This window comes from Odocoileus virginianus, unplaced genomic scaffold (assembly GCF_023699985.2).
Source record: "Odocoileus virginianus isolate 20LAN1187 ecotype Illinois unplaced genomic scaffold, Ovbor_1.2 Unplaced_Contig_24, whole genome shotgun sequence".
NCBI lineage: Eukaryota > Metazoa > Chordata > Mammalia > Artiodactyla > Cervidae > Odocoileus > Odocoileus virginianus.
In genome coordinates, this window is record NW_027224341.1 from 520077 (window position 1) to 546857 (window position 26781).

The 26781-nt window shown below is 38.2% G+C and overlaps 1 protein-coding gene across 2 annotated transcripts in view; it reads left to right on the forward strand.

Moving 5' to 3' along the window:
* TBX18 (T-box transcription factor 18) overlaps positions 1 to 20147 on the forward strand; it is a 30829-nt gene extending 10682 nt beyond the window's left edge. For both annotated transcript variants that reach the window (XM_020885737.2, XM_070464454.1), the window contains 4 exons: positions 2618 to 2785; positions 7515 to 7579; positions 14406 to 14500; positions 16100 to 20147. In XM_020885737.2, coding sequence (XP_020741396.2) covers positions 2618 to 2785; positions 7515 to 7579; positions 14406 to 14500; positions 16100 to 16824 — 1053 coding nt within the window. In that variant the 3' untranslated portion in view covers positions 16825 to 20147. The remainder of the gene's footprint in view (positions 1 to 2617; positions 2786 to 7514; positions 7580 to 14405; positions 14501 to 16099) is intronic.
* The last annotated feature ends 6634 nt before the right edge of the window (positions 20148 to 26781 follow it).

Consider the following 26781-nt stretch of genomic DNA (forward strand, 5'->3'; position numbering starts at 1 on the left):
TGTATTAACCTACACATGGGAAAGCACCCTGTTTTTATGGACAGAGATTTATGTTACTATCTTTGCTAATAGATAGTATCCAAAAGAAAAAATATCCTGTCTAAACAGAACAGAGAATATAGAACATGCAGGTCAGATTATAATTATTTGAGTTTCAGTAATGGGTTTTATCATTGTGGTCTTTTTGTTCATAAGGGCAATGGTTCTCCTAGTTCTACTTGTTCTAATAAATAAGCAAATTATTCATGACCATTTGTCATTATAACTTTGGTAGTCATTAAAAAACAAATAATGCTATTTTATATAGAAGAACTGAGGCTTGTTTAGCAGTCCCTAAAAATTTGTAGGGATATACTAAATTCCTATAGGTAATACTGAGAATATATATATTTTTAAAAATAATTTTCAGGTTACTGTTGGCAGTTACCCTTTAAAGTGCAAACATAGGCATGCCTCAGCTATTGCTATACCCTACTCCCAGTATATCCCACCTTAAGTCATTTTGGAGATTGCATAAGGATATTAACAAATAAATACTATTAATATATATAGAGCTGTATGGAGAAATCTGCTTGAGAGAAAAAAGATTTCACAAAACAAGAATTTACTTTTCATTGACTAGTAAACAGAAACCTAAATGACTTTTTATTTCCTTCACTTCAAGTCGGTTAACTCTCGTCTTCTGGAACTGACCATGCCTTTTATTTTTGTTTAATGTAAAGTGACTTTTTCCAATTTTTCTTCAGCTCTGGAATTTATGAATCATTAAAATTAAATCTTGCCTTTTCAGACTTTTTATCTGATTGCAGCCAGACATACATTTTATGTTTATCTTAGCGTATACACACACACACACCCCAACAGGCAGTGTTTTGCAAAACAGAACTTATTATATACAGCACGTTCTATTTTTCTGCTTTATTTGCTAATTTTACTTATCTAAAGATTTCCTGTTGTAACCCTTTAAATTGATTTTGTGAGTCATGAATAAGTTGAAATTCTGTGCTTTTATATATATGGAAAAAGATTTTTCCAGACGTTGCTGATTTGTGTTGTGTCCCCCCAGATGACAATGAGGGCTACCCCTCTTGTCCTTTATTCAGACTCATGCTATCCCTCCATCAGGCATGTGTGGTGAGTACCATCATTAGATTTATTCTCCAGGCATTTCCTCCACTGATAGAAAGAAAATTTCAGGGTTAGAAAAACCTCACAACTGTTGGTTAATAATGGAAGGTAAACACATTCTTTTGGGGCAGCAAACACACTCTATAAGTAGAGAGATGTTTGGGTTGACCAGTGATTCTGAATTTGGTTTATTAAACTGTGCACGTCCTAAAAAGCATGAGGCAGGTCAACCAACCACTGTGTTTTTTTTCCTCAGACTTTTGTTTAAGCATTTGTCCAAACTCCTAACACTTCAAAACTTGAATTCAAGTTGTATAGCTCAGGAAAGATATAGATTTGTTAGTTAAACTCATTAGTGAATAATTGAATTTGGATTTCCAGCAGCACACAGAAAATCTCATTGGGTGAAGCTATTTCTTTACCTACCTCCTCTATCTTGAAAGTGTAAAACAAAGAAGAAGAAAACATTCATTCACAATTCCATCATCTAGAGATGACCACTGTTCACATCTTTGTATGGGTCCTTTTACTGTCTATTTTTATGTAGTTATGGTAAGTTTAAAAACAACTGGGATCCTTTATTCTAATTTAGGATTTAAAAAGAAGTATTTCATTATGTGGCTAAAAATGTTCTAAAAGCGTTAGTAATGGCTGAATAATGCTGTAACCATTGTGTGGATTTTCATTTACCTAACCAATCTATTCATGTCAGTGGTTTATAGTTTTTCCACTGTTATAAATGATGCATTGCACATCTTTGTACATGAAACACTTTTTGGGATTTGGAATATTTCCTTAGGATAAATTCTCAGAAGTGGAATCATTGGGCAGAAGGCAGTTGAACCATATCATCAGATTCCCTGAGCTGAGTCTGAGAGCTTTTTCATCCCCGGGCATCTGGGTTTTGGAAGCCTTGTTGTGATGAAAGCACGAATGCTGGACTCTCCAGGCAAAGCAGAGACTTTGTGAACCACACATAAGGCAGACCCTGGAGTATCCTTAAAATTCCTTTGCCCTTGAGTAGACATGTTGTAGTCACCAACAGAGGAAAAATGTGTTCTGAAGAAAATCTTGGTGTGCAAATACTTATTTTTAGGGGATGGGTGTGGTGGAATTAAAATAATCATTTCAATCTCATTTTTAGTTTTATTGTTTTGGACTCTGTGTTCTATTAGGTTCATTATAAATAAAAATGCTGATGAATTTATTCTTGTGTTTTCAGAAACAGAAAATGTGATGCTATATTCATATGGCTGCACACAGGGCTTCAACCAAAATAATTACTTGCCTTTTTTTCTTTTGTATGCACACTTTCCAAACAACTTCCTAATTGTCTCCAGTTTTGATACACTTTATTAAATTGGGACTTTCACAGCCTTGGGTATCTTTATTTCTAACTGGGATTTGTTTTACACATTCAATGTTTAGTCAAGGGGTTGAGATTGGGTAGAAGTTGCTGACAGATTTGTCTTCTCTTTCCTTGATATAGATTATACTTCATTCTATGCACAAATACCAACCGCGAGTCCACATTATCCGTAAAGACTGTGGGGATGATCTTTCTCCCATCAAGCCTGTTCCATCTGGAGAGGGAGTGAAGGCATTTTCCTTTCCAGAAACTGTTTTCACCACTGTCACCGCCTATCAGAACCAGCAGGTATTGTTTTCAGAATTGGAATCTTTCTAGACTTAATCTCATGTGCAGATTAAAAGCTAGCTCTCTCTTTCACTCTATCTGTAAGTTAAGAATTGTCATAAAGTGCTTGCCATGTATGACATCCAGAATGTGTATATATATATACACACACACACACACACATACACACACACACACACACACACACACACACACACCTGTCAATGCAGGAGACATAACAAAAGGGGTTCGATCGCTGGGTCGGGAAGATACCCACTCCACTATTCTTGCCTGGAGAATCCCATGGACAGAGAAGCCTGGTGGGCTATGGTCCATAGGATTGCAAAGAGTTGGACATGACTGAAGTGACTTAGCATGCTTGCATATGTAGTAATAATAATTATTTACCCGAGATACCCATGTAAAGCTACTCTAGTGAAGATTTCTTTAGACCAGAATGTCTCTCATGACTGATGGTGTCAGTTTACTTTCTGTTTTGAGACATTGAATCCTGATGTCATAATTAAAATTAGAGAGCATGTGTACTGACTAGGAAATAGACCTGTAGAATATGGAAGTGAGTAGTATCACAGGACATGAGATTTGTCAGCTCACTTTATTTTAAAGCTGCCATCCGTGTGTTATGGGAAGTATTTCACAATCATTTATCCTTCTTATATGTACAAAAGGGCTATTTCATTAATTGTGATAGAGGGTTACACATACACTTACTGTCTGAGAAATAAGCAATTGTGGAGTAATCCTTTCATTAAATTAGAAATAATTTGAGAAGTGAAATTTTTCTTTTCTCTATAAGTGAGCATTAATATATGTCATTATTTAACGCTGTATCAAGCAGGTGGAAAATTGAATGGAGGCAGTTATTTGACCCATGCAATTTTCTGGCCAGTTTTTGTAAGAAATAGCTATGTAGTGGAGCAATGTGGTCTGTGGTAGATTTTTTTTTAATTTTCAAAGGTCAGCAGCATTATTTTAGATTTCCACTTCTCTTGACATTTATATACATCTCAGTCAACAATCTAAGGCTTTATAAGCTCTCCATTTTGTTTTCTTTTGTTTTAACTTTTCTGGGGAGATTTGAACCCTGCCCTGTGAATTCTCCCTTAGGGCTGAGAGGCTCATCTGCTCTTGTCCATGGGTGATACCACCCAAGCTGTCTTGTCCTCTCACGCTCACATTGTCACGCTTTTATGTAGGCTTTTAGGAAAGAACATGAAATTAACCTTTAAAAGGGCTGGAGATAATTAAGATTTTTTTTTAAAGATATAGCCCCCTTTTCAGGGCTTCTCAGGTGGCCCTAGTGATAAAGAACCCACCTGCCAATACAGGAAATGTAAGAGATGTGGGTTCAATCCCTGGGTCATGAAGATCCCCTGGAGGAGGGCATGGCAATCCACTCCAGTATTCTTGCCTGGAGAATCCCGTGGATGAGTCCATGGCAGTCTACAGTTCATAGGGTCACACAGAATCGGACTGGATTGAAGCGGCACATGCATGCTCCCTTCTAGTCTTTATTGACTTTGTTACAATATTTCTTCTGTTTTATGTTTTGTGTTTTTGGCTGTGAGGCATGTGGGATCTTATCTCTTCAACCAGGGATGGAACCTGAAGCCCCCTCATTAGAAAGCAAAGTATTAACAACTGGATCACCAGGAAGTCCCAGGAATATATTCTTAAAATGTATCAGTAATAGAAAATGATTTTTTTTTTTTTCAGGAAAAATGCAATGTATAAAGAGAAAAGAGGCATTTTGTACCTTTGGTACCTTTTAAACAACCCTGTTCATCTTTCTTCCCTGTCTGTCTCTCTCTGAATTACACATTCAATTAACTGTGTATTAAATGTTATTTTAAATGTGTATTTTCTCCACACCTCTGTTATACAATAAACAAGATACAGTGGGTTTTTGATACATTATGGTGACTAACATCAACTCACAAATGCTGATAAATCAGTTAAAAGAATGGAAAAGTTAGAAGAAAGGAAATTGATCATGAAAAATGTAGTTGTTCTTTTTCTTTTAAACTTCTCAGCTGTATTTTGAAGAACTTATGGGAAATTGGTAGGCTTCCATGCCTGGTGGTTACCAGCATAAGCTCTGAAACTTGGGGTCCCAGTCTGGTTCTGTGGCCAAGTAACCTTATAATCGTAGAAAACTTAAGCCAGTATAAAAGAAAACTTAAAATCGGGATAATAACTACATCTAAATTGCTATGAGAATTAAATGAAATAATATGTACAAAACTCATATTACAGCAGACATGGTACACATGTAATAGATGTAATGTCAGTAGTAAAAATAATGATGCTAGTGATTGCAATGTACCTCTTTTTAAACAAGCACCATGATATAAATCTGAACTTTTAAATTTTTTTTTAATTTTAAAAATTTATTTATTTATTTACTTTAATTGGAGGCTAATTACTTTACAATATTGTGGTGGTTTTTGTCATATTCACATGAATCAGCCACGGGTGTACATGTGTCCCCATCCTGAACCCCCTCCCACCTCCCTCCCCATCCCATCCCTCAGGGTCATCCCAGTGCACCAGCCCTGAGCACCTGTCTCATGCATCAAATCTGGACTGGCGATCTGTTTCACACTTGGTAATATACATGTTTCAATACTATTCTCTCAAATCATCCCACCCTCGCCTTCTCCCACAGAGTCCGAAAGTCTGTTCTTTACATCTGTGTCTCTTTTGCTGTCTCACATATAGGGTCATCATTACCATCTTTCTAAATTTCATAATATGTATTAATATACTGTATTGGTGTTTTGCTTTCTGACTTCACTCTGTATAATAGGCTCCAGTTTCATCCACCTCATTAGAACTGATTCAAATACATTCTTTTTAATAGCTGTAAACTCTTTTTTAAAATGCTGGTTTTTTGCTTTGTTTTTTTCATGTATTTATAGCTCAGAAATATTTTTTTAAACTTCTTCCCCTGTACTTTTTTTTAATTTTTAATTTTTTTATTGGAGTGTAATTGCTTTACAGTGTTGTGTTGGTTTCTGCTATACAACAATAAGAATCAGTCACATGTATGCGTGTATATCCCTTCTGTCTTGAACCTCCTTCCCACCCCACCCCAACATCCCACCCCTTTAGGTCATCACAGAACCCCAAGGTGAACTTTCTTTGCTATACAGCAGCTTCCCGTTAGCTGTCTATTTTATACATGGCAGTTTATATGTGTCAGTATTACTCTCCCAATTTATTCCACCTTCCCCCTTCCCACTGTGTTAAAATACTGTTTTAAATGAATGTTTAAGTTATTAAGTTTTCTTTAAGCATTATTTAAATGAACAGATAATGGAGTTATAATGAATTATAAAGAATTCTTTCAATGGCAGAGTGGTAAACATAGTAAACTATTTAGCAGACCCTTACATTATCTTGTTTATAATGTAGTTTCATCCACAAACTTGGAGAAGGAAATGGCAACCCACTCCAGTATTCTTGCCTAGAGAATCCTGTGGACGGAGGAGCCTGGTGGGCTGCTGTCCATGGGGTCGCACAGAGTCAGACACGACTGAAGCAACTTAGCAGCAGCAGCAGCATCCACAAACTAAGACAGTAGCATATGGAATACACCTGCCTTAGGTGTTGCAAAGCTGATTGGCAGATGGCTGGAAGTGCACACACATGATACAGGAGGACTTCAGGTGACTCCAAAGATGCCTTTGTTTGCCTTAATGTCATTCAGCAGTGTTCATTTGTCCTTGACCAAAACGGCACAATTACAACTTCTACTAAATTCTACTAATACTTCTACAGATTCTACTAAACCAAGAACACAGAAAACGAAGCATGATGTGCTTCTTAGAAAATAGGCTATAAACTTCTCTGGGCAAGGTGGAGATATGGTCAGAAACAGATGGGATGTTGTTTATTAGTGTCAATTTCAAGATGGTATAACTAAAAAAAATTGTTTTTAACAGAGATGATTAGACCACTTATAAAAAAATTTTCCCTCAAATCCCAGGATCTTCCTGAATAAAAATCTAGTTATAAGTCAACAAATTACAGCTGTAGTTAAAATGAAGCTATTATTTATTTCTCCTATGTGTATAAGATTGAATCCTGTTAAAACCTTTAAGTCATGGTTACCTTTGGTTAGACATTCACTGTAGTGCTCTGACCAGGTCACGACTCCACAGATGAAGGAGGAGATGAGAGCTGTAAAGATGATTTGAGGAGAGACAAAGAAAAACGGAAGGCAGGAACATTCAAGGAGTGTATATTGCCTATTTCTGAAGAACGTTAACAACATTTAAGTGTATAAGTGGCTGTTAAATAGAAGTTGGATATTAGCTGTTCTCCATCACCACTACTGCAAGAGAAGCAGACACATTTCACAGAGTTAATATAGGGAAGAATTTTAAAGAGATTGTCAAACAAAGGGCAATTATCAACAGATGATTCAGAATCCCCGTCTCTAGGGATATTAATAGCAAAGCAAACTTTATTATAGTGCTTGGATAGAAGTAGGAGAATGTTCTTTTCATAGCAAATGATTGTCTAGATGACTTCTGAAATATTCTTGTTGCTTTGCTACTAAGATAATAAAATACCTGAGAAACAGGGGAGAAGAACACAGTAGAATTCTATGACAGTTGATCCTGGAGTTTCTTATAGTTCTTCCATCACTACCATTTTTGATAACCTTCCTTGACTTTTATCTTAAGATTTGATGTGATTTTTTTTTTTTTCTAATCTGCAGATTACTCGCCTAAAGATAGATAGGAATCCCTTTGCCAAAGGCTTCCGAGACTCCGGGCGTAATAGGTGAGTCTTAGTTAAAAAAACATTCTGGCTGTGATAAATACATTTGATTTTTATGGTGAATTTTCCACTACAAAGTAAACAGCTAAATTTACTTATGTGGTTTTGAAATCATTTCTGATGAAGTTTAAATTTGTTAATATCATTGAGGCATGAATATAACTTATTTTGGGTGCAAAATTGTGGCTTACTCATTTCTCAGCTGAATGTTGTTGTGAAATGCTGGGGTGAAAACAGAAGTTCTCAGGGTATACAGTGCATGCTGCCTCTGAAGGGGTTTTGTAGAAACCTGTGCCTCCAGGCCCAGGGTCTTTAGTATCCCAAGTCAAAATACTGTCTGCATCTGCTCTTGGTTTAGAATTTGCTTAGCAATGTCATAACTATGTATTGATCTCTCTCCGAAATATGACAGAGACTCATGTTCACTCAGATTTTCAACTAGAATTTGAAACTACTCCCCACTGCCGAGACAGCTGATGTTCTTTAGTTTCCAAATTTGTCCTGGCTCTACTGACAGCCACACACTTGTTTATTTTTTTTCTGTGTCATGTTTTATGGTGTTTGTACTAAGTGGGAGAGCTACAGTAATGAATTCCACTCTATTACTCTTTATCAAAAAGCAGATCTCCTTAGTCTGTGTGCCACGAGTTTTTGAATTTATTGATATGATTCTATTCCAATAGAGTTGGTGTGACATTTTCTAAAATATTTTATAACTGTTGATAGTAATGATAGACTAACGTTCTCCAGATGCCCTCTCTGGGTAAGAGTTTGACTTAAATGTTTTGAAAAGCATTTTGTTTTTAAAAAGTATTTGATAACCCTATATGCAAAACAGAAAAAAAGACTCAGATGTATAGAACAGACTTGTGGACTCTGGGAGAAGGCGAGGGTGGGATGTTTCAAGAGAACAGCATTGAAACATGTATATTATCTAGGGTGAAACAGATAACCAGCCCAGGTTGGGTGCATGAGACAAGTGCTAGGGCCTGGTGCACTGGGAAGACCCAGAGGGATCGGGTGGAGAGGGAGGTGGGAGGGGGGACTGGGATGGGGAATACATGTAAATCCATGGCTAATTCATTTCAATGTATGACAAAAACTACTGTAATGATGCAAAGTAATTAGCCTCCAACTAATAAAAAAAAAAAAGAAAGCAAAAAAATAAATAAATAAATAAATAAATAAAACCAAAAAAAAAAAAGTATTTGAGACATTTTTATCACTTTATTCCAGACATTATTCTAATACTTAAAAACTTGGTATTGACAAGCTGTGGCTATATGAGGTCCAAACCCTCTATTATCTTATTTTAGAAACAGTTTCGCTTAAAATTATGGAGAGAAAACAATCAGGTAGTAGTCCAGACTTTTAGTTCTTTCAGATGATTACCTGAGCAAGGTAAGCATAGACAGAGACCTTTTCTCAGAATAAACTCATGTGCCTGCAGAAAGACTTGATTTCATCTTCATATGCAATGGTTCTTTTATTTTTTTTCTTTTTCAGATTATTTTCCATTGTGGTTTATTATAAGATACTGAATATTCTGTGCTATACAGTAGAACGCTGTGGTTTGTCTATTTTATACATAGTAGTTTGTATCTGTTAATCACTAATTTATCCCTCCCCCCTTGGTTCTTTTAAACACCATGTACTTATGAGGACTGGGCATCACCAACCAGATCGACATAAGTTTGAGTAGGCTCTGAGAGTTGGTGATGGACAGGGATGAGCTGCATGCTGCAGTTCCATGGGGTCACAAAGAGTCGGACACGACTGAGTGACTGAACTGACTGAATATGAGGACTAAAATGTTTGAGAGTAGAAGAGCCTCTAATTTAGCGCATGCAGATCAATAAGACTGACTAATAATGCAGCTCCCCTTTGAAATCCTTCACTCTGTAGGAAGATTTCCGGGTGTTCCTACCGTACGTCTGCTGTGCCGAGATTATTCTATTGTTTTAGATGTCTTTTTCCATGTGGAGAAAAACTGTGCTTGGCTTTTGTTACATCATTGCATTAGCTCCTGGTTAACATTGCTTTTCAGAGGAGTTTCTGAAAGCTGAATAAATCAGTAACTGAGGTGCTTATTGGTGAGGTGACTGAGGTAACCCCTGGGATGACTCCTTTTTCGACCTTGACAAATACTTTGATGAAATCTTCTTGTGACTCTTCTGATAGCAGAATATTTATCTATTTAAGAACCTTGCATTGCTTTCAGTTCTTTTTTTTTTTTTAAGCAGAGAATGAATTTACTGAAACTCCAGGGAGGCGGCACTAAGACTTGAGACTATACTGTGCTCTGCTTGGTCATTCAGTCGTGTCCAACTCTTTGTGACCCCATGAACTGTAGCCTGCCAGGCTCCTCTGTCCACATGGGATTCTCCAGGCAAGAATACTGGAGTAGATTGCCATGCCCTCCTCCAGGGAATCTTCCCAACCCAGGGATCGAACCCAGGTCTCCTGCATTGCAGGCAGATTCTTTACTGACTGAGCCACCAGTCAGCCACGCCAGGACTAATTCAGGTTCTCCTGGAGGATGGCTCAAGCAAAGACCTCACTGCTGTTGACATTGTGGGGTCACAGGTCTTGAACACTGTCTTTTTTTTCCCTTCTACTTTTATTGAGATGTCATTGACATACAGCACTGCTAGAGTTTAAGGTGTACCACATAATGATTTAACTTACATACATCATGAAATGATTATCGCAGTAAGTTTAGTGAACATACATCGTCTCATATAGGCATAAATTAAAGAAATAGAAAAACAGTTTTTTCCTTGTGATGAGAACACTTAGAATTAACTTACTTATATAACATAGAACAGTGTTAATTATATTTACCATTCTGTACATTACTGCCAGTTCATTTTTGAAGTGATAACTTTAAACATTTTTAAAGATGTATTTTGGGTGGTGTTTATAGCGGATAAGCCTGTAAATGAAAGTGAAATGATAGATACATATTAGGTTGGCCAAAAAGTTTGTTCAGAATAATTTTCCGTAAGATGTAATGGAGAAACCCAAACAAGCTTTTTGGCCAACCTGATATTGCAAGGCTTCAAAAAGAATTTTAGGTAAGTTGGCACAATTAAAAGGTTTTTTTTTTTTTTATCAGTTAAAAAAAATCAGAGGCATTGGTCAAAATAAACCACTAAGCCTCTTGTTTGGTATCATGAGGTCAAAATGCTAGGTTCAATAGAAACTTTTCTTTCCTTTCCTTGAAGTAGTATATGCCATTGCAATCATGGCACTGGCTACTGTTTATTTCCTGATTCTACACCTTTTAAAGTTTTTAATAGATATGCAAAAAATAATGAATTATATCTTAACACTTTTTAAAAGGTTGTTAAACTTTCAAATTTTTATTTTATTCCAACTGTTTAAATAATACCTTAGTATAGGAAAAACCTACTGAGCTTATACATAGCTTCCCTGTTGGTGAAATGAATGGTTTCACTTTTTTCTCATTAAAATGAATTCTCCTGCTTATGACAGGCAAATTCTTCAGTGCTTATTTTTAATGACTCAATATTAAATATCTGTGAATCAGTATTAAATACTTTAACATTTTCCACTGATAAATGCAAAAGACAATTCTATGGAAAAGAGAGAATGTGGTAAGCTTTAAAGATTTCTGACTTATGTGTTATTTTCCTTAAAAAAAAAAGAGCCGAAGTTATCTATAAGATCAGCAGGGTGCATTGGTGCTGAGGACTTGGGGAAGGGGTGATATGTTTTCATATATTAATAGAGAAAAAAGCCCATGAGAAAAAGTGCAAAATATTTCTTTAATACCCCTGATTTTGTTGTACTATCATTACTTTTTAATATACATTCTGTTTTTATTTTTTCCCTATATATGAAATAAATTACGCAGAACAAGAAATAAACTTGGACTTGTGATTTTTTAAACTTTATAAAACAATTTGCTTTAATTAAAAATTATACCTTCCTGGCTATTTATGGTCCTACAGCCTATTTTATAGAAATCAGTAGCTTCAGCCCTTAAAAGCGCTCCTGCAGGACATTTGTTACGTGAAGGAGAATTTATGTGCTGAGAATAGTTTCATTCTTCAGTTAGGCCTTAGGGTTGACCCTATAAAATCTTTTACTCAGGAAGGTACAAAAATTTCTTCTCTTTAAATACTTTAGGAAAAAACATAACCATTTTACTAAATAAACTCGGCCATTTGATAGCATAAATTAGGGGGGTGATAAAATGTGGAAATTGTTCAAAGGCATCTTGTATAAATTATCGCCTTGGCTACACTCCTGCAGGAGGTGCCTTTTATCTTTTCTTTAACTAGACGGGAAAAGTCTCCATTACTGGGGAAAATGAAGACTTTTCTTTTTTTTTTTTAAAGTCCAGATTCAGCTAATAAATATTTTATAACTGTTTCCTGCAAAATATCTGAAATCCTTTCTGGAACTTGCAGTGTGAAACAGCAGCCTCAAGAAAAATATCAATAGGTCCAAATCAGACCACTTGTAGATCTGTAACCTTCAGAGCATCTCTTTAAGGCTTAGGATTGCCCATTTGTGAGGATTAGTAACTTCACCCTAAGAATTTGGAATATGGGTTTGCATTTGAAACATAGTCAAGTTTACACCACTAACGCAAATACTACACTGATGCTCATCTCCACAGTTAATAAATTTCTAAGTCCTGTAGATGTTCATTAATTCCCTCTTAGTAAATTCCCCTTGAGGCCCCTCCAGGACTACTTAGGTATCCTGAATATTTAAAACTGTAATTACAAAAATTCATCTGTGTTTAACAAAGCAGTTTAGGAAAAAACTGTGTCCTAAATTCTTTAACTTAAAAAAGCTTGTTTCTAGAAAGTCATAAAAATTGAGTATTAGTACAAGCTAAAATAAAGTAATGTAATAAACAGCACCCAGCATTCATGAGGGGCTTCCCAGGTGGCGCTGGTGGTAAAGAACCTGCCTGCCAATGCAGGAGATGTAAGAGATGTGGGTTCAATCCCTGGGTCAGGAAGATCCCCTGCGTGGCAGCCCACTCCAGTATTCTTGCCTGGGGAATCCTATGGACAGAGGAGCCTGGTGGGCTACAGTCCATAGGGTCACAAAGAGTTGGACACAACTGAAGCGACTTAGCATGCATGCATGCGCAGCATTCATGAGTCTAGTATTGAATGAAACCTGCAGGTTATATGGGGCTTTGAGATTTGATACAGCTGCCAAACTTCTCCCCAGTCAATACTTTACATAAAGTGTTGTTGAGTAGAATGTTCTTAGACCTGGTTTGTAGTCAGCCACAGATATAATGCCTGGTTTATAAATTGCTTAGTGGTAAACTTTAGGGCTAGGAGAGGACTCAGAACTTTGTATTCTAGTCCTCACTTTGCGGGAAATGGCAGTCCAGGGAGCTCCAAACATTCACTCAGTGTTACAGGGTTGTAGTCACAGCCCAATTCTCCTGACCCCAATCCAGTGTCCTAAACACTAATTAGTCCTCTCTCTGGGGCGCAATGATTGCATCCAAAGCCAGACTCTGTCCTTCATGCTCAGTGCAGCCCAGGGCAAGTAAGGGAAGATGGTTTTATCTGTATGCACAGGTCACTTAGTCTGGGTCTTCCAGGAGTTCCCACCATGTTGTATAGGAGGTGTGACTCTGAAGGGGGTGTTTCTCTAGTTCTCTAGTTCATTGGTTTCTAGTTCATAGGTTATGACTTGGAGATGCAGGGAATCTACAGCAGCTATCACGGGGAGTCTAGCTGTTAATCATACTCCCTGTCTTTAAATTTGCATTAAACACACATTATCTGTATTCACTAAAACTGTATCTGACAATCTCAGGAGGTTGCCTTGCACAGTGTGACACTCAGGAATCAGGCATTTTCTTCAGCGAAGCTGCGCGTTTCATGGAAAGCATAATGTTACCTGAATTAACAGATTGATTAGGGCTGAGAAGATGGTTGAGGGCAAAGTGGAAAGGCCTTGAGAAGGTGCTAGTTGAGTGAAGGGACTCATTTCTAGGACCTGGAGGACTTAATTATCTGATATACAATAGGGAAGACTCTGAATCACTTACGGTTGGAGATGCATACATTTTTGTGTGTATTTAGAGTAGTCAGCCATGTTTTAAAATTTATAGGTATCGTGTGAGTAGTCCATGATGAAGTTATCCTACCTCTTTGTGTCCATTCATTAAGCATGTGTAGATGCTTTACCATAATGTCAGGTGCTAATACTAGGTCTATGGACCTTAGCGCCCTGTGAGATCACCTTGCTGTGGTCCTCCTGGAGGCTGAGTTGAGAAGTCAGAGCTGCTGCCCTGAGCCTGCCCTGGTTGTCCTGGGGTTGGTGATCATGCCTCGGAGAGAGAAGTCAATTTTCCTTGGATGACTGCTCTTCTCGGCTGGTGGTCAAGGCACTGAATGATGGGTAGAAATGCCTCTTTGCAGGAGCACACTTTTGTGGCAGAGCCTTCCTCATTAGAGGGGTAGTAATGTATCAGGGAGAGAGGGTGGTTCCAGATCACTCAGAGCCTTGGACTCAGGGCAGCCAGGATGGATGGTCTTCACGTCATCTTCCTAGCACAGGGGGCAGCTTTGTATCCCCTGAGATCATTTCATTTTTCAGAGAATATTAACAGGACCTGCTGGGTGGTTTCTATCCTCTTGTGCTCTTGGTGACAAACCATTTTTTTCAGTGTGTGTTTGTGCCAAGCTCTTACCCTGCCAACGAGGGAGACACTGTCAACACTGGTGGTGTTTCCTGAGCAGCTTATCACTGTTGAAAACTCCACCTGCTCCTAACTTGGCTTCTTGTGTTCATTCCCTGTCCTGACCCTTCCATTTAGAATGGGTTTGGAAGCCCTTGTGGAGTCATATGCATTCTGGAGACCTTCACTACGGACCCTCACCTTTGAAGATATCCCTGGAATTCCCAAGCAAGGTAAATCATGAAGTCTCCTGGGTCATAGATTTGGTCAGTTCTTACCTAGATGCTGAGGCACTGAAAAATGCCCCAGTTGTTACTATTGTCTAATGGCCACCTTATTACCAACATCTTTCTATTACAAGATCCCTCCCTTTTGTGTCTGGTATAGGTATGGGCCAGGAAAATGGCTAGTGTGGTAATAAGTTAAGTTTTGGATGTTTTAGGCAGTTTATGTATTTCTTGACCTTTATTTCACCTTTAATTTTTTTTCCTTAAAATTAGAGGTAGACTAGTTGGCCCTGGTACCAGGTGTACTTCATAAGAAATTGCAGATGCTGCTCCCAGGTCATCCTTTTTTGCCCCCTTATTTCTTCACTTCCTTCAACTGAATTGCCTCTAGGCAGGTTTCTCCTGCTGATTTATGATGAGAAGCTCAGGTACACTGAGGCAGCCTTCCCTGAGATCACTGTTGAGCATTTTCAACAAGCCCAGGGCTGGTGTTTCCTCAAAGAGGCTGCATGAAACAGGATGATGCTTCCTTGTCTACTGTGTAGCTAGGACTCACAGTCCAATCCTGCACTCAGTCCTGCACTTAATGCCTGACCCTGCCCGGCATCCCCATGAGAATTTAGCATTCTAGGTTTTTAGATAATTATCATTGGGTGGATTGGGCTTTTAGATTATTTTGAGAAGCTATATAAAACACTGTCACTAGAGCAATGAAGGTTTTACAACCTGTCCAGCCCATTGGAATTCTCTTCTCTCCCTAAGTTCCATCAAGTTGCGGACATCAATCTGCCAGCAAATCTGGGGGGTGGGGGGCGATCAGCCGCCACCACTGTTATTGATTGGAGGCAGGGTTAAACACCCTCTCTATTTCACAGGACTGTTTATCTGCTGGACCTCTGCTCTTGGGTTAGCATGTGATTCACCAAACCGCTTTCTGTTTGGAAATGAGATTTTTGAAGTTCGAGACTGTTGCCTTATTATAATAGCCCTGTATGCGTGGTAGTCATTGACCCACAGAAACTTTCAGTGGGAGGTTGCCATTTCGTTTGAGACAGGATGGGTCTGGCCAGTTTGGATCTTTCTTTTGAATTCCTTCTTTTTTCTTGCAAGAAAATATATTGATCCAGAACAAACTCTGCTGAAAAAAAGAGCAAAAAGTGGGTAGAAGTGAGGTGATGGTTATACTTTTGGAAAAAATTACACAGTAAGATGAAATTTATATTTTCTTAAGTTGCTGGGAAAGTCAATATTTATAATGTTTATCACAAAATAATGAGAAAACTCTGAGAACACTAATGGAGGAAGAAAATGTGAAAATTTTATGTGGTAGAGTCCTAATACCTTTTGCAAACAAACAAACAAAAACAAGAAAAAGCAAACAAATAAACAAAAAAGACCATCCCTTGGGGAGATACTTTTTCTTGAAAATGTTGAGAGTATCTGTGTTTAAAGTCATTCAGTCTAAATTCAAATACATTACAATTCCTGAGAGTGGAGTCCATCTCCTTTGTGTCTTTGTACCTGCCCATGTAACAAGTCACGTCTAGCTCATGTGTACAAAATTGAAAGGAAAAGAGGCTCTTTACATTTCAACTTCTTTTGTAGGAAATACAGGTTCCTCTACCTTACTCCAAGGTTCTGGGAATGGCGTTGCGGCCACCCACCCTCATCTTTTGTCCGGCTCCCCTTGCTCATCTCCTGCCTTCCATCTGGGACCCAACACCAGCCAACTGTGTGGTCTGGCCCCAGCTGACTATTCCGCCTGTGCCCGCTCTGGCCTCACCCTCAACCGATACAGCACATCCTTGGCTGAGACCTACAACAGGCTCACCAACCAGACAGGGGAGACCTTCGCCCCTCCCAGGACTCCCTCCTACGTGGGCGTCAGCAGCAGCGCCTCGGTGAACATGTCCATGGGCGGCACGGATGGGGACACCTTCAGCTGCCCACAGACCAGCTTGTCCATGCAGATTTCAGGGATGTCTCCCCAGCTCCAGTACATCATGCCTTCACCCCCCAGCAACGCCTTTGCTGCTAACCAGCCCCACCAGGGTTCCTACAACACGTTCAGATTACACAGCCCCTGTGCCTTGTATGGGTATAACTTCTCCACATCCCCTAAACTGGCTGCCAGTCCTGAGAAAATTGTTTCTTCCCAAGGAAGTTTCTTGGGGTCCTCACCAAGTGGGACCATGACGGATCGGCAGATGTTGCCCCCTGTGGAAGGCGTGCACCTGCTTAGCAGTGGGGGTCAGCAGAGTTTCTTTGACTCTAGGACCCTAGGAAGCTTAACTCTCTCATCATCTCAAGTATCTGCACATATGGTCTGATGAAGCCTTTAAGTTAAACTACATTCGAATCCAGCTAATGTATTTTCTTTCTTCGTTTTCTTTTATTACTTTTTTTTTTCTCGTTGGAAAGCAATATGAAAAGAAACTTACCAAGTAGCTTGTAAAATGTATATATAATAGAAAATGAAGGCTCACTGAGGTTTTTGACTTCCTCATGGTGAGACTGATTAGCTATGGTATATATGTATACTGTATGTGGCATGTGGAGTTTGCAGCCTACAAAACCACATCCTCCCTCTATTTTTCTCCCCAGTTGCACAGAGTATTGGCATACATGTAGTATGTTTAACCAAAGTTCTTATACTTAAAAAAAAACAAAAACAGCAAACTTAAAACTTGGCAATGATACTAACCAGACTAAGACGTATAACTTAATTTACCAGGAAAATGCTCTACACAGTTTCCTACTTGAGTGTTGATAACCAGCAGTAACCAGCACACAGAGTCTTTCGATTTGTTATTCTTGGGCACAGTGTGAGAACCTAAGATGCAAAAGCCAGTTGAAGTCTTCATAATAATTCTGAGGTATTTGTAATCATGAAGGATTAGCTTTTGTGTTCCTGCTTGTTCTTATTTAACACATCTATTAGGTGACTTTGGTCCTGTAAAAATTCATAATCCATAATAATTATTTCCCTAAAGAAGATAGAGAGGCTTGTAATTTTTTCACTTTCCGTCAGACATATAAGAGGTATTTATTCATATGCAGAGAATAAATTTCCAGTGTTTTGGACTTTCTTGGTTCATTTTATTTAGTATCAAGTAGACCAATAAATATTTTAAATTCCAGTTTTCACCAGGAAAGGAATATGTGATATGACTGGAATGGCAAAAAGAAAATAAATCCACCTCAAATACTTTGATTCCAATGAAAAATGTCTAACATTTTAAATCAAGAGGAATAATATTTTCTGCTTTCCCTTAGGTTTTTATAGTGTGGTTTTTTTTCATTCAGGTTTCTTTTTCCATCTTGCCTTGAGATTCCTGACCCATGATCTAGAAGTAAAGAGAAAAGGCACTTACACTACTTATTTATGTCTCGAAAATTCCTGCAAATTGAAACCTACCCCCTCCCTGAACCTTGTCCTTTTGTCTGAGTCTTTCTCAAAACAGATAGATTCTAGGCCTTCATGGTGTTAAATAGCGCTGTAAGGAATTTCAGGAGGTTATCTCCAGCAATCTGTCTTTTGGGGGTTGCAGTGCAAAGGCCAAAACCCATTACTATAAAGTCCTTCTTGGAAGACTAAGGAGGAAGATACCAATTATGATAAAGGAGCTGTAAAACTTTTAACCTCAACATCATTTTTAGCCTTGAAACTGAAAAAAAAGAAAAAACAGCATTATTTTTTAAAAATCCCCAAAATAATGTGTACATGGTTTCAAAACAAGTAGTAACTTTGATAGCACAAAATGAGATTAATAGGAAAAGTTAAGAATGCAAGGTGAAGAGCATTACCGTATATTTGTTGAGAATAAAATTATGTGTCTGGACATGGACTCATTGTGTCTCATGTATTTGTTAGGCAAAAGCAGTAGGGTTTCCTCTCAGTGCTAAACAGAATGGCATTATCCTGTCCCTAGTGATGGGGGAACAATGGAGTTCCTAATTTGCTTCTTTACTTTAAAGCAGCATGGAAATTATATGTGTAGGGGGATTACTATTTGAACAGTATTTTCACACAATGTGACTCTGTTTATACATACTGATAAGTTTCCTCATGGGTTCTCTAGCAGTTCGTCAAGTTGAGTATTGATCTTTAAATTTAAAATTAGTGTGAAGGTACATGACATATTTCCAATAGTTAGATCTATGTAACATGTTTGTGTATGGTATTAATAGCTTGATAAAGATTTGGGAAAAGTCCTTATTATGAACGTATCCAAGCCTCAGAGTCTGGCATAATTTCAGGAGAACAAGAGGATTTTCCATCTTGAGAAAACATGGAAAGTAGTGATCTATTCCTATATATATTAATAAGATGAGAATTTTCCTTTTTCCTCTTTGTGATTGGAGATGATACCACAATACGAGGAGAATTTTTAATCTTTTCCTTTTGATCAGCAATATTGTACAAGTGCTATTTCCTTTAGATTTTATTGTAAATATTAATCATCATGTCACTTCAAAGACTAGCCTTTTATCATTATATTAAATGACATACATGCATTGATAATTATAATTATATATCTGTATTTTATTAAAAAATACTTAAGAAATTATATATTAAAGTGTGTTACTAAACCCTTTTATGACTTTGGAGAGGAATCATTTAAAGTGTCTATAAACGGTGTTCCAAGAATAGGCACACACATGCAGACTCCAAACACAAATTTTGTAGCTTACAATTATAAGGCATGAGGAAATGGGCCTGGTATTCATTTTTCATGTGTTAAATATAATTTCTTGGTGCCTTGACCATGTCATTGAAGGTGAAGCCCTGACAAATGGTGAACACATGAAAATTCAAATGTGAGAAGAGGAGGGCAGACTTGGATGTTTTGTTTTGGGTCCGAGGGGGAAGGGCAAGGATGTAAGAATAAGCTACTTGTACCACTGACCAGTGATGACAGATCACTTTTAGACCCCTTGCCCAGAAAACATTCCAAGGGACATTGTGATGAGGTGAGGTTGTTGCTATCACAACCAGTCACATTTTGAAAATTAACACTTGCTTCCAACCAAGCTCCCTCCCAGAGGTCAACAGCTTTTCTCTCGCAGGGCACCCAGTTGCTGACCCCTGGTTTCTGGAATGTAGCGGGGTCAGGAGACTTTGGCGGCCCCCAGAGGAGGTTGGGACATAGTACTGCTGATATGGCAGTGGATCACACACTTTATATTAGTGGAATTTTGAACAGAATGCACCCCACTTTTAAAATGCGAATTCCTCTTGAGACCTCACTCCCAAGATATAAACCTACAAGCAACTCACACCTTAGTATGAAATAGATAGCACAGAAGTTTTGGAGATAACTGGAGGTTTGATTAAGAGAAGAGAGTAAATTTTGGAGTAGGATAGTTCTGAGGTTTGGATGTGAAGGAGAAGGTGCAAGAAGAGTGATCACTAACCAAGTCTGGTTTAAAGCCATTAAAAATAATCTCTTAAGTGTTTTTCAGGAGTCATGGTAGAGTTGGTGGGTGCTATGCCGATGCTATCTTCTATTAGGTTTGTAAAGAATCCTCTATTTCAAAGTGTAACTCTGCCAGGTGTCCTCATGGAGAGTTTATTGACTCATCTACATGGAGAGTTTCTTCCACTGGAAATTAAATCATTTTATTAAACCATTACCACATTGTGTTTTAATCTCATTGATCATCATTCCTTAAAATACGTGCTCAGAGAAGTTGCAGGTGAAGTTGACTATGTGAAGAGTAAAGTAGACATACATGATTACAGCTGTCTAGGAGCTCAAAGCTTAAAAATATTGTTGGGGGAAATGAACAAATATATATGCATATATATGTGTGTGTGTATATATATATATGTGTGTGTATATATATATATATTTCAAGTATAGAAACATCCAACAGAGGTTTATAAACCTTAATATCCATCTACATGCTGATAGGTTTTCAAATCATGAATTTTCTTTTTTTGGAATTTTGAAGGAGATCATCACTTCCTTGAGAATGAGGGAACCTGATTTCAAACCATGTATTTCCCAACCATGATTTTAGACAAAATGTAACTGCTTTAGATCTCAGTTTTTTAGTTCAGTTCAGTTCAGTTCAGTTGCTCAGTCATGTCCAACTCTTTGTGACCCCATGGACTGCAGCATGCCAGGCTTCCCTGTCCATCACCAACTCCTGGAGTTTACTCAAACTCATGTCCATTGAGTTGGTGATGCCATCCAACCATCTCATCCTCTGTCGTCCCCTTCTCCTCCCACCTTCAATCTTTCCCAGCATCAGGGTCTTTTCAAATGAGTCAGCTCTTCGCATCAGGTGGCCAAAGTATTGGAGTTTCAGCTTCAACATCAGTCCTTCCAGTGAATATTCAGAACTGATTTCCTTTAGGATGGACTGGTTGGATCTCCTGCTGTCCAAGGGACTTCAAGAGTCTTCTCCAACACACAGTTCAAAAGCATCAATTCTTCAGTGTTCAGCTTTCTTTATAATCCAACTCTCACATCCACACATGACTACTGGAAAAATCATAGCTTTGACTAGATGGACCTTTGTTGGCAAAGTAATGTCTGCTTTTTAATATGCTGTCTAGGTTGGTCATAACTTTTCTTCCAAGGAGCAAGTATCTTTTAATCTTCATGGCTGCAATCACCATCTGCAGTGATTTTGGAGCCCCCCAAAATAAAGTCTGTCACTGTTTCCATTGTTTCCCCATCTATTTCCATCTAGTAAAATGTTTAGAAATGATTCCAATTTGAATTCCAAGTCGTTCAAAGTTTATTTAAATTTAATGAAATTAAACTTTCATTTAAATGAAAAGATAAATTTTAAAGAATTAAATTTTCATTGGAAAAAACCTGAATTAGTCTTTTTGAAAGGTTTTATTCATGCTGAATTAGATACAAAACAGCTGATTACTCTGCAATTCACTGAGTTTACCCAAGGTTGGATCAACATACCTATTCTTTGTTCATTAGAAAAATTATATTAATTTTTTAAATTATATTTTAAAATATTTTTAAAATCACATAATTTCTAATTGAAGGGTGATTGCTTTACAGTGTTATGTTGGTGTCTATCAAACACCAACATGAATCAGTCATAAGTTTACCCATGTACCCTTGCACTTGAACATCCCTCCCACCTCCCCTCCTCACCCCACCCCTCTAGGTTATTACTGAGCCCTGGTTTGAGTTTCTGAATCATATAGCAAATTTCCATTGGCTGTCTATTTTACATATGGTAATGTATGTTTTCATAATTTCAAAATTATATTAATCAAGTCACTAGAATAACTTAATAATAAAGCAAAGATATTTTTCTCAATAACAGCTTTATTTAGATATAATTCACAAACCATACAATTCACCTGTTTAAAGTGAACAATTCAGGGAATTCTCTGGCAATCCAGTGCTTGGGACTCTTGAGCTTCCACTGCAGGGGGCACGAGTTTGATCCTTGGTTGGGAAACTAAGATCCCTGCAAGCTGCACTGGTGTGGCCTAAATAAACTGAACAATTCAGTAGTTTTGGGTATAATTGTGCAACCCTCACCACAATTTTAGAACACTCTCATCACCCTGCAAAAGACTCCATACCCATAAAATGTCACTCACTTTTCCCTCTACTTTTTTTTACCCCAAACTTCTTGGCAACCACTAATCTACTTTCAGTCTGTAGATTTGCCCACCTCTCATTGTCAGTGGAACAATAGAATATGTGGTCCTTTGTGACTGGCATCTTGCATTTAACACAATGCTTTCAAGGTTCATTCAAGTTGTGGCGTGTATCACTATACAATTCCTTTTTCTTGCTGAATAGTATTACATTGTAGGTATACACTAAGTGAGTGAAGTTGCTCAGTCACGTCTGACTCTTTGTGACCCCATGGACTGTAGCCCACCAGGCTCCTCCATCCATGGGATTTTCCAGGCAAGAGGACTGCAGTGGGCTGCCATTGCCTTCTCCAGAAGGTATACACTAAATTTTATTAATACATTCATTGATGGATATTTGGATTGTTTTCATTCTTTGCTGTTATGAATAATGCTGATAAAAACTGGTGTACATCTTTTTGTGTGAATATGTTTTCATTTCTGTTGAGTATATGCCTAAGAATGACTCCTGTCATAATATTTTGTGGATCCTGTCGTAATATTTTGTGGGACTTTCAGACTGTCTCCCAAGTGGTTGCACCATTATACATTCTTACCAGCACCATGTGAATGTTCTGATTTTTCCATATTCTCACTAACCGTTGTTATTTATCAGTCTTTTTGTATATAGCCATCCTAGTGGGTATGAGTGATATCTCATTGTGGTTTGGATTTTCATTCCCTGATGACTGATGCTATTGAGCATGTTTTCCTATGCTTTATTGGTCATTTTTAGATCTTTAGAGAAATGTCTGTTCAGATTCTTCACCCATCTTTAATTGGGTTGTCTTTTAATTATTGAGGTATAAGATTTCTTTATATATTCTGAATATAAATCTCATCAGATATATTATTTGCAAATATTTTCTCCAATTTGGTAGGCTGTGTTTTGACTTTATTAACTTGATGTCTGCTTCACAAAAGTTTTAATTTTGAAGAGATTCGATTTACTTCTTTCTTTCTTTCATTGCTTGTACCTTTGGTATGAGGCCTGAGACACTGGATGGATTTTTTTAAATCTGCCGTTTCACTTTCTTAGTAAAAGTAGTAGTAACGGAAGTGCATTTTAAAGTTCTTTTTGAGTGTATATATCTGCTAGTACTTTATGAATTATCCCTCCTCCCAACTCACCTGAAATATTGTCATTGGGTAAATAGTTACATGGGTTTCCCAGGTGGTTCAGTGGTAAAGAATCTGCCTGCCAGTGCAGGAGATGCAAGAGACACAAGTTTGATCCCTGGGTTGGGAAGATCCCCTGGAGAAGGAAATGGCAACCCACTCCAATATTCTTGCCTGGAAAATTCCATGAACAGAGAGCCTGGCAGGCTACAGTCCATGGGGTCACAAAGAGTCGGACATGACTCGGTGACAGAGTGCACATGAAAATAATTATACACCCTTCAGTGTCTTAAAAGGAAAGTGAAAGGATCCCAAAACATCATGACACTTCTATTACCCTAGAAAAAAGGTTGGCACTTTCAATATTTGTTCAATCAGTAAGTATTTACTGAACATCTACATTGGCATTATTTTAGACATTTGGGGAACTGCAGTGGAAAAAAACTTTTGGTGTCTTCAAATGTCCTGTAAAAGTTGAAATGCTGGTTTCCTGGGGAAAAGCCTTCATACTGCAACGTATCAGAGTTGGCAGGAAAAAAGTGTTGCCTCTTGGCTTCATTGTGTATTGGTGCCCTCGCCCTTATTATGATATTACATATCCCAGATGGTCACTGCAAAAGGCCTGCTCCTGTGCCAAGGTGCAACAGGGACGCATTATCGCCTTAATTCTGAGTTTGTTTTGTGGTTTTCTTTGGAAACCCTAACATCATTTAAATGCAATTTCTTCAATTTGGCTCTGTTTACAGAACTGTAATAAGATATTTCTCTATTAATAACAGGAAGGGGAAAACTTACTAGTTTCGGGTTTTGGAAAACTCCTGCACATTTTTCTTAAAGGTATTTGGTGAAATGGCTTTGCAGAGATTTGCATATTTCTTTTTATTAATTTGCCTAAATGAATTTCAAGGGAAAATGACTTGAACTGTTTTTTTTCCCCCAACAAAAGAGAAGCTCTCAGCAATGATAAAGACAATTTCAAAAGTCATTTCTGTCAAGGAATGTCACAAAGTTCTAGTAGTCCTTTGCTTTAGGCACTAAGGAATGAATGAATATCATGATGGGTGCCTTGAAGCTTCTGCTTACTTCATTTTTCTGAATTTGATGAACTCGGTGTGTAGAGAAGAGAGGAAATAGAAATTGTGTATGTTTAAATGTCTGCTGTCCACTCAATTTTTCCTTGGGAGGGCATGGTGGGGAGACAGAAATATAAAAATTAGAGCTAGAAGATCCTGAGGGGTCAAGTAGGAGAGTAATATGTGGAGTAGCTAGTGATCTTCAGAATAATAATGTTGACCTGTCTACAAGCTTCAAACAAGATATTGAAAAAATTCAGTGATAGCCTCCATCAATGACATTAAACACTTTCAAGCTTCCTTGTCTTTCTTCATGTTTTTCCCTCAGCCCTGAATGTCTTTCAAGCCTACATTCTCATTTTTCAAGGAATTACTTTCTCTTTCCTCAGTGAATCCTTTCCAATTCCCATTCTTTCTGTCTTCCTTTCCCCAGGAGAAATATCGCCCCCCACCAACTCCAGAATGCCAGCACAGTACTTTATGCGTACTTCTCTTAAAAGAAAGTATTTCAGTATATGCTTTTCATGTAGGTCAACCAGCCCAGCAACAATGGGAGATCCACAAGAGAGGGTGCTGTATCTCATTTATTTTTGCACAGCAAGTGGTGAAAATTTTTTTAAAAAGTGATTAATGAAGAAGTGGATACATGAATAAGTACATGAATAAATTAATGAAAAATTGAGTTAATTTTGTAGACTTGCAAAGGAATCTAAAACTTGGTAGGTTTGGAAGTTTTGTTTGGTGAGCTGCCAGTCTGCTGTTATCAGCAAAGACACAGAGGTCAGTAGCTCCTCACAGAAGGACAGGAAGAGAAAGACTTTCTTTCTTCTTCCCTTCCACCTGCTTTCCCTTCCTTCCTTCCTTCCTTCCTTCCTCCCCTTTTTCTTTCCTTCCTTCCTAACATAGATAACACATGAGGTTACTAACATAGTCACTTCTAGGTTATTATTGTACATGTGTGTGAGTGAGTTGATATTGCAATATCATTTCATCTAGAAAAAGTGATTATTTTGCAATATGAAAAAATAAAATTACTGAAGAGGACCTAGAGATCTTTCTAGCTCTCATGGTTTAGGAGTGTTCTGTCAGGAAAAAACATATGTTCTCCATTGGTGGAGACCCAAGACTCCTTGGGGAAAATCTGTTTTATATGAGGAAACTCATAACAGTGGCTGTTGGCCTAGCATCTGGTGCTGTCTTCAGGATGAGTCGCTTAGATGAGTGAGGCACTGTGTATTGGGGCATAGAAGGAGCATCTTCCTGCTACCTGCCTGTTCCCTTTTCTCTGATATATAGGAGAGTATTTGGCTTGGCTTTTCTTCAGATTCTAGTGATAAGATCCACCTAAGAGACTGGGGGTGAAATGGGCATACAACAAGAGAAGTGAGCATCCATAAAAAAGTGAGCATCCTCTGCCTTCACAAAGTAAATTTAACCATAACTGTGCTTTGGGGGGGTACGAGATATCTTCCCAGATTGATGAGACTGTATTTCATTTCTGTTTTTTCTGTTTTCTGCATGTGTGTGTGATGTACCTGTCAGAGCCCCAAAGAGAAGGCTGTGAAGGACACCCTGAGCTCCTAATACACGTGTTTGCTTATTTACATGCACTTCAATAATTTGTTCATCCCTGTATTTAGTGTTGAACACGCCACATGCCAGTTGCTGTTGCTGGAGTTGAGATGAACAAGAAAATGTTGTTCTTTGGGGGCTGCTCAGAGCCCCATCAGAGAGTAACATGTGCAAAAACACAGTCCTAACACAGTACAGTAAATGTTACAATAGAGGTAGTACCAGGAGCTGTGGGAACATTGGAGGATGTGACTAAGGTTATAAGGGGACAAGGAAGGGGTCAAGTAAAGCTACGAAGATGAGACGCTATTTGATAAAGTTTGAGGAAGGCTTGCCGGAGTAGGGAATGAATATTCTGGGGCAGAATTCTCCAGTAGTCCAATAGAGCTTTGTGCAACAGTGATAATATTCTCTATCTGCACCAACCATTTCAGTAGCCACACATGGCTAATGAGCACTGCAAAATAAGGCTGGTGCAATTTAGGAACCAGATTTTTTATTTCATTGAATATTAATTATTTCAAATTTAAATAAAAAATAAAACCACCTGGCTAGAGGCTACCACGCTGGACACTGAAGCTCCAGAAAGCTCTATGAAGCAGAAAGAGAAGTGTGGAATGGATAACAGTGAGAATAAAACTTCCTCAATACATGGTTCAGCCACTGTGTGGATGATGCTCTGGAGGGCTATTAGCAGCAGGTGGTGACTCCACTGTCGCTGAAAACTGACTAAGCTACAAAACTCTGCCTGGCAACCATCCATGACATGAATGGGTCCATGAGCTTTACTGAGTGCCTCTGCAGTTCTGCTTTGTCCTCCACACGGCTGGGCTGGTCACACAGTCATCCAGCAATGAGTCAGGCCTCAGGTCATTTCTCTCCTATCAGGGAGA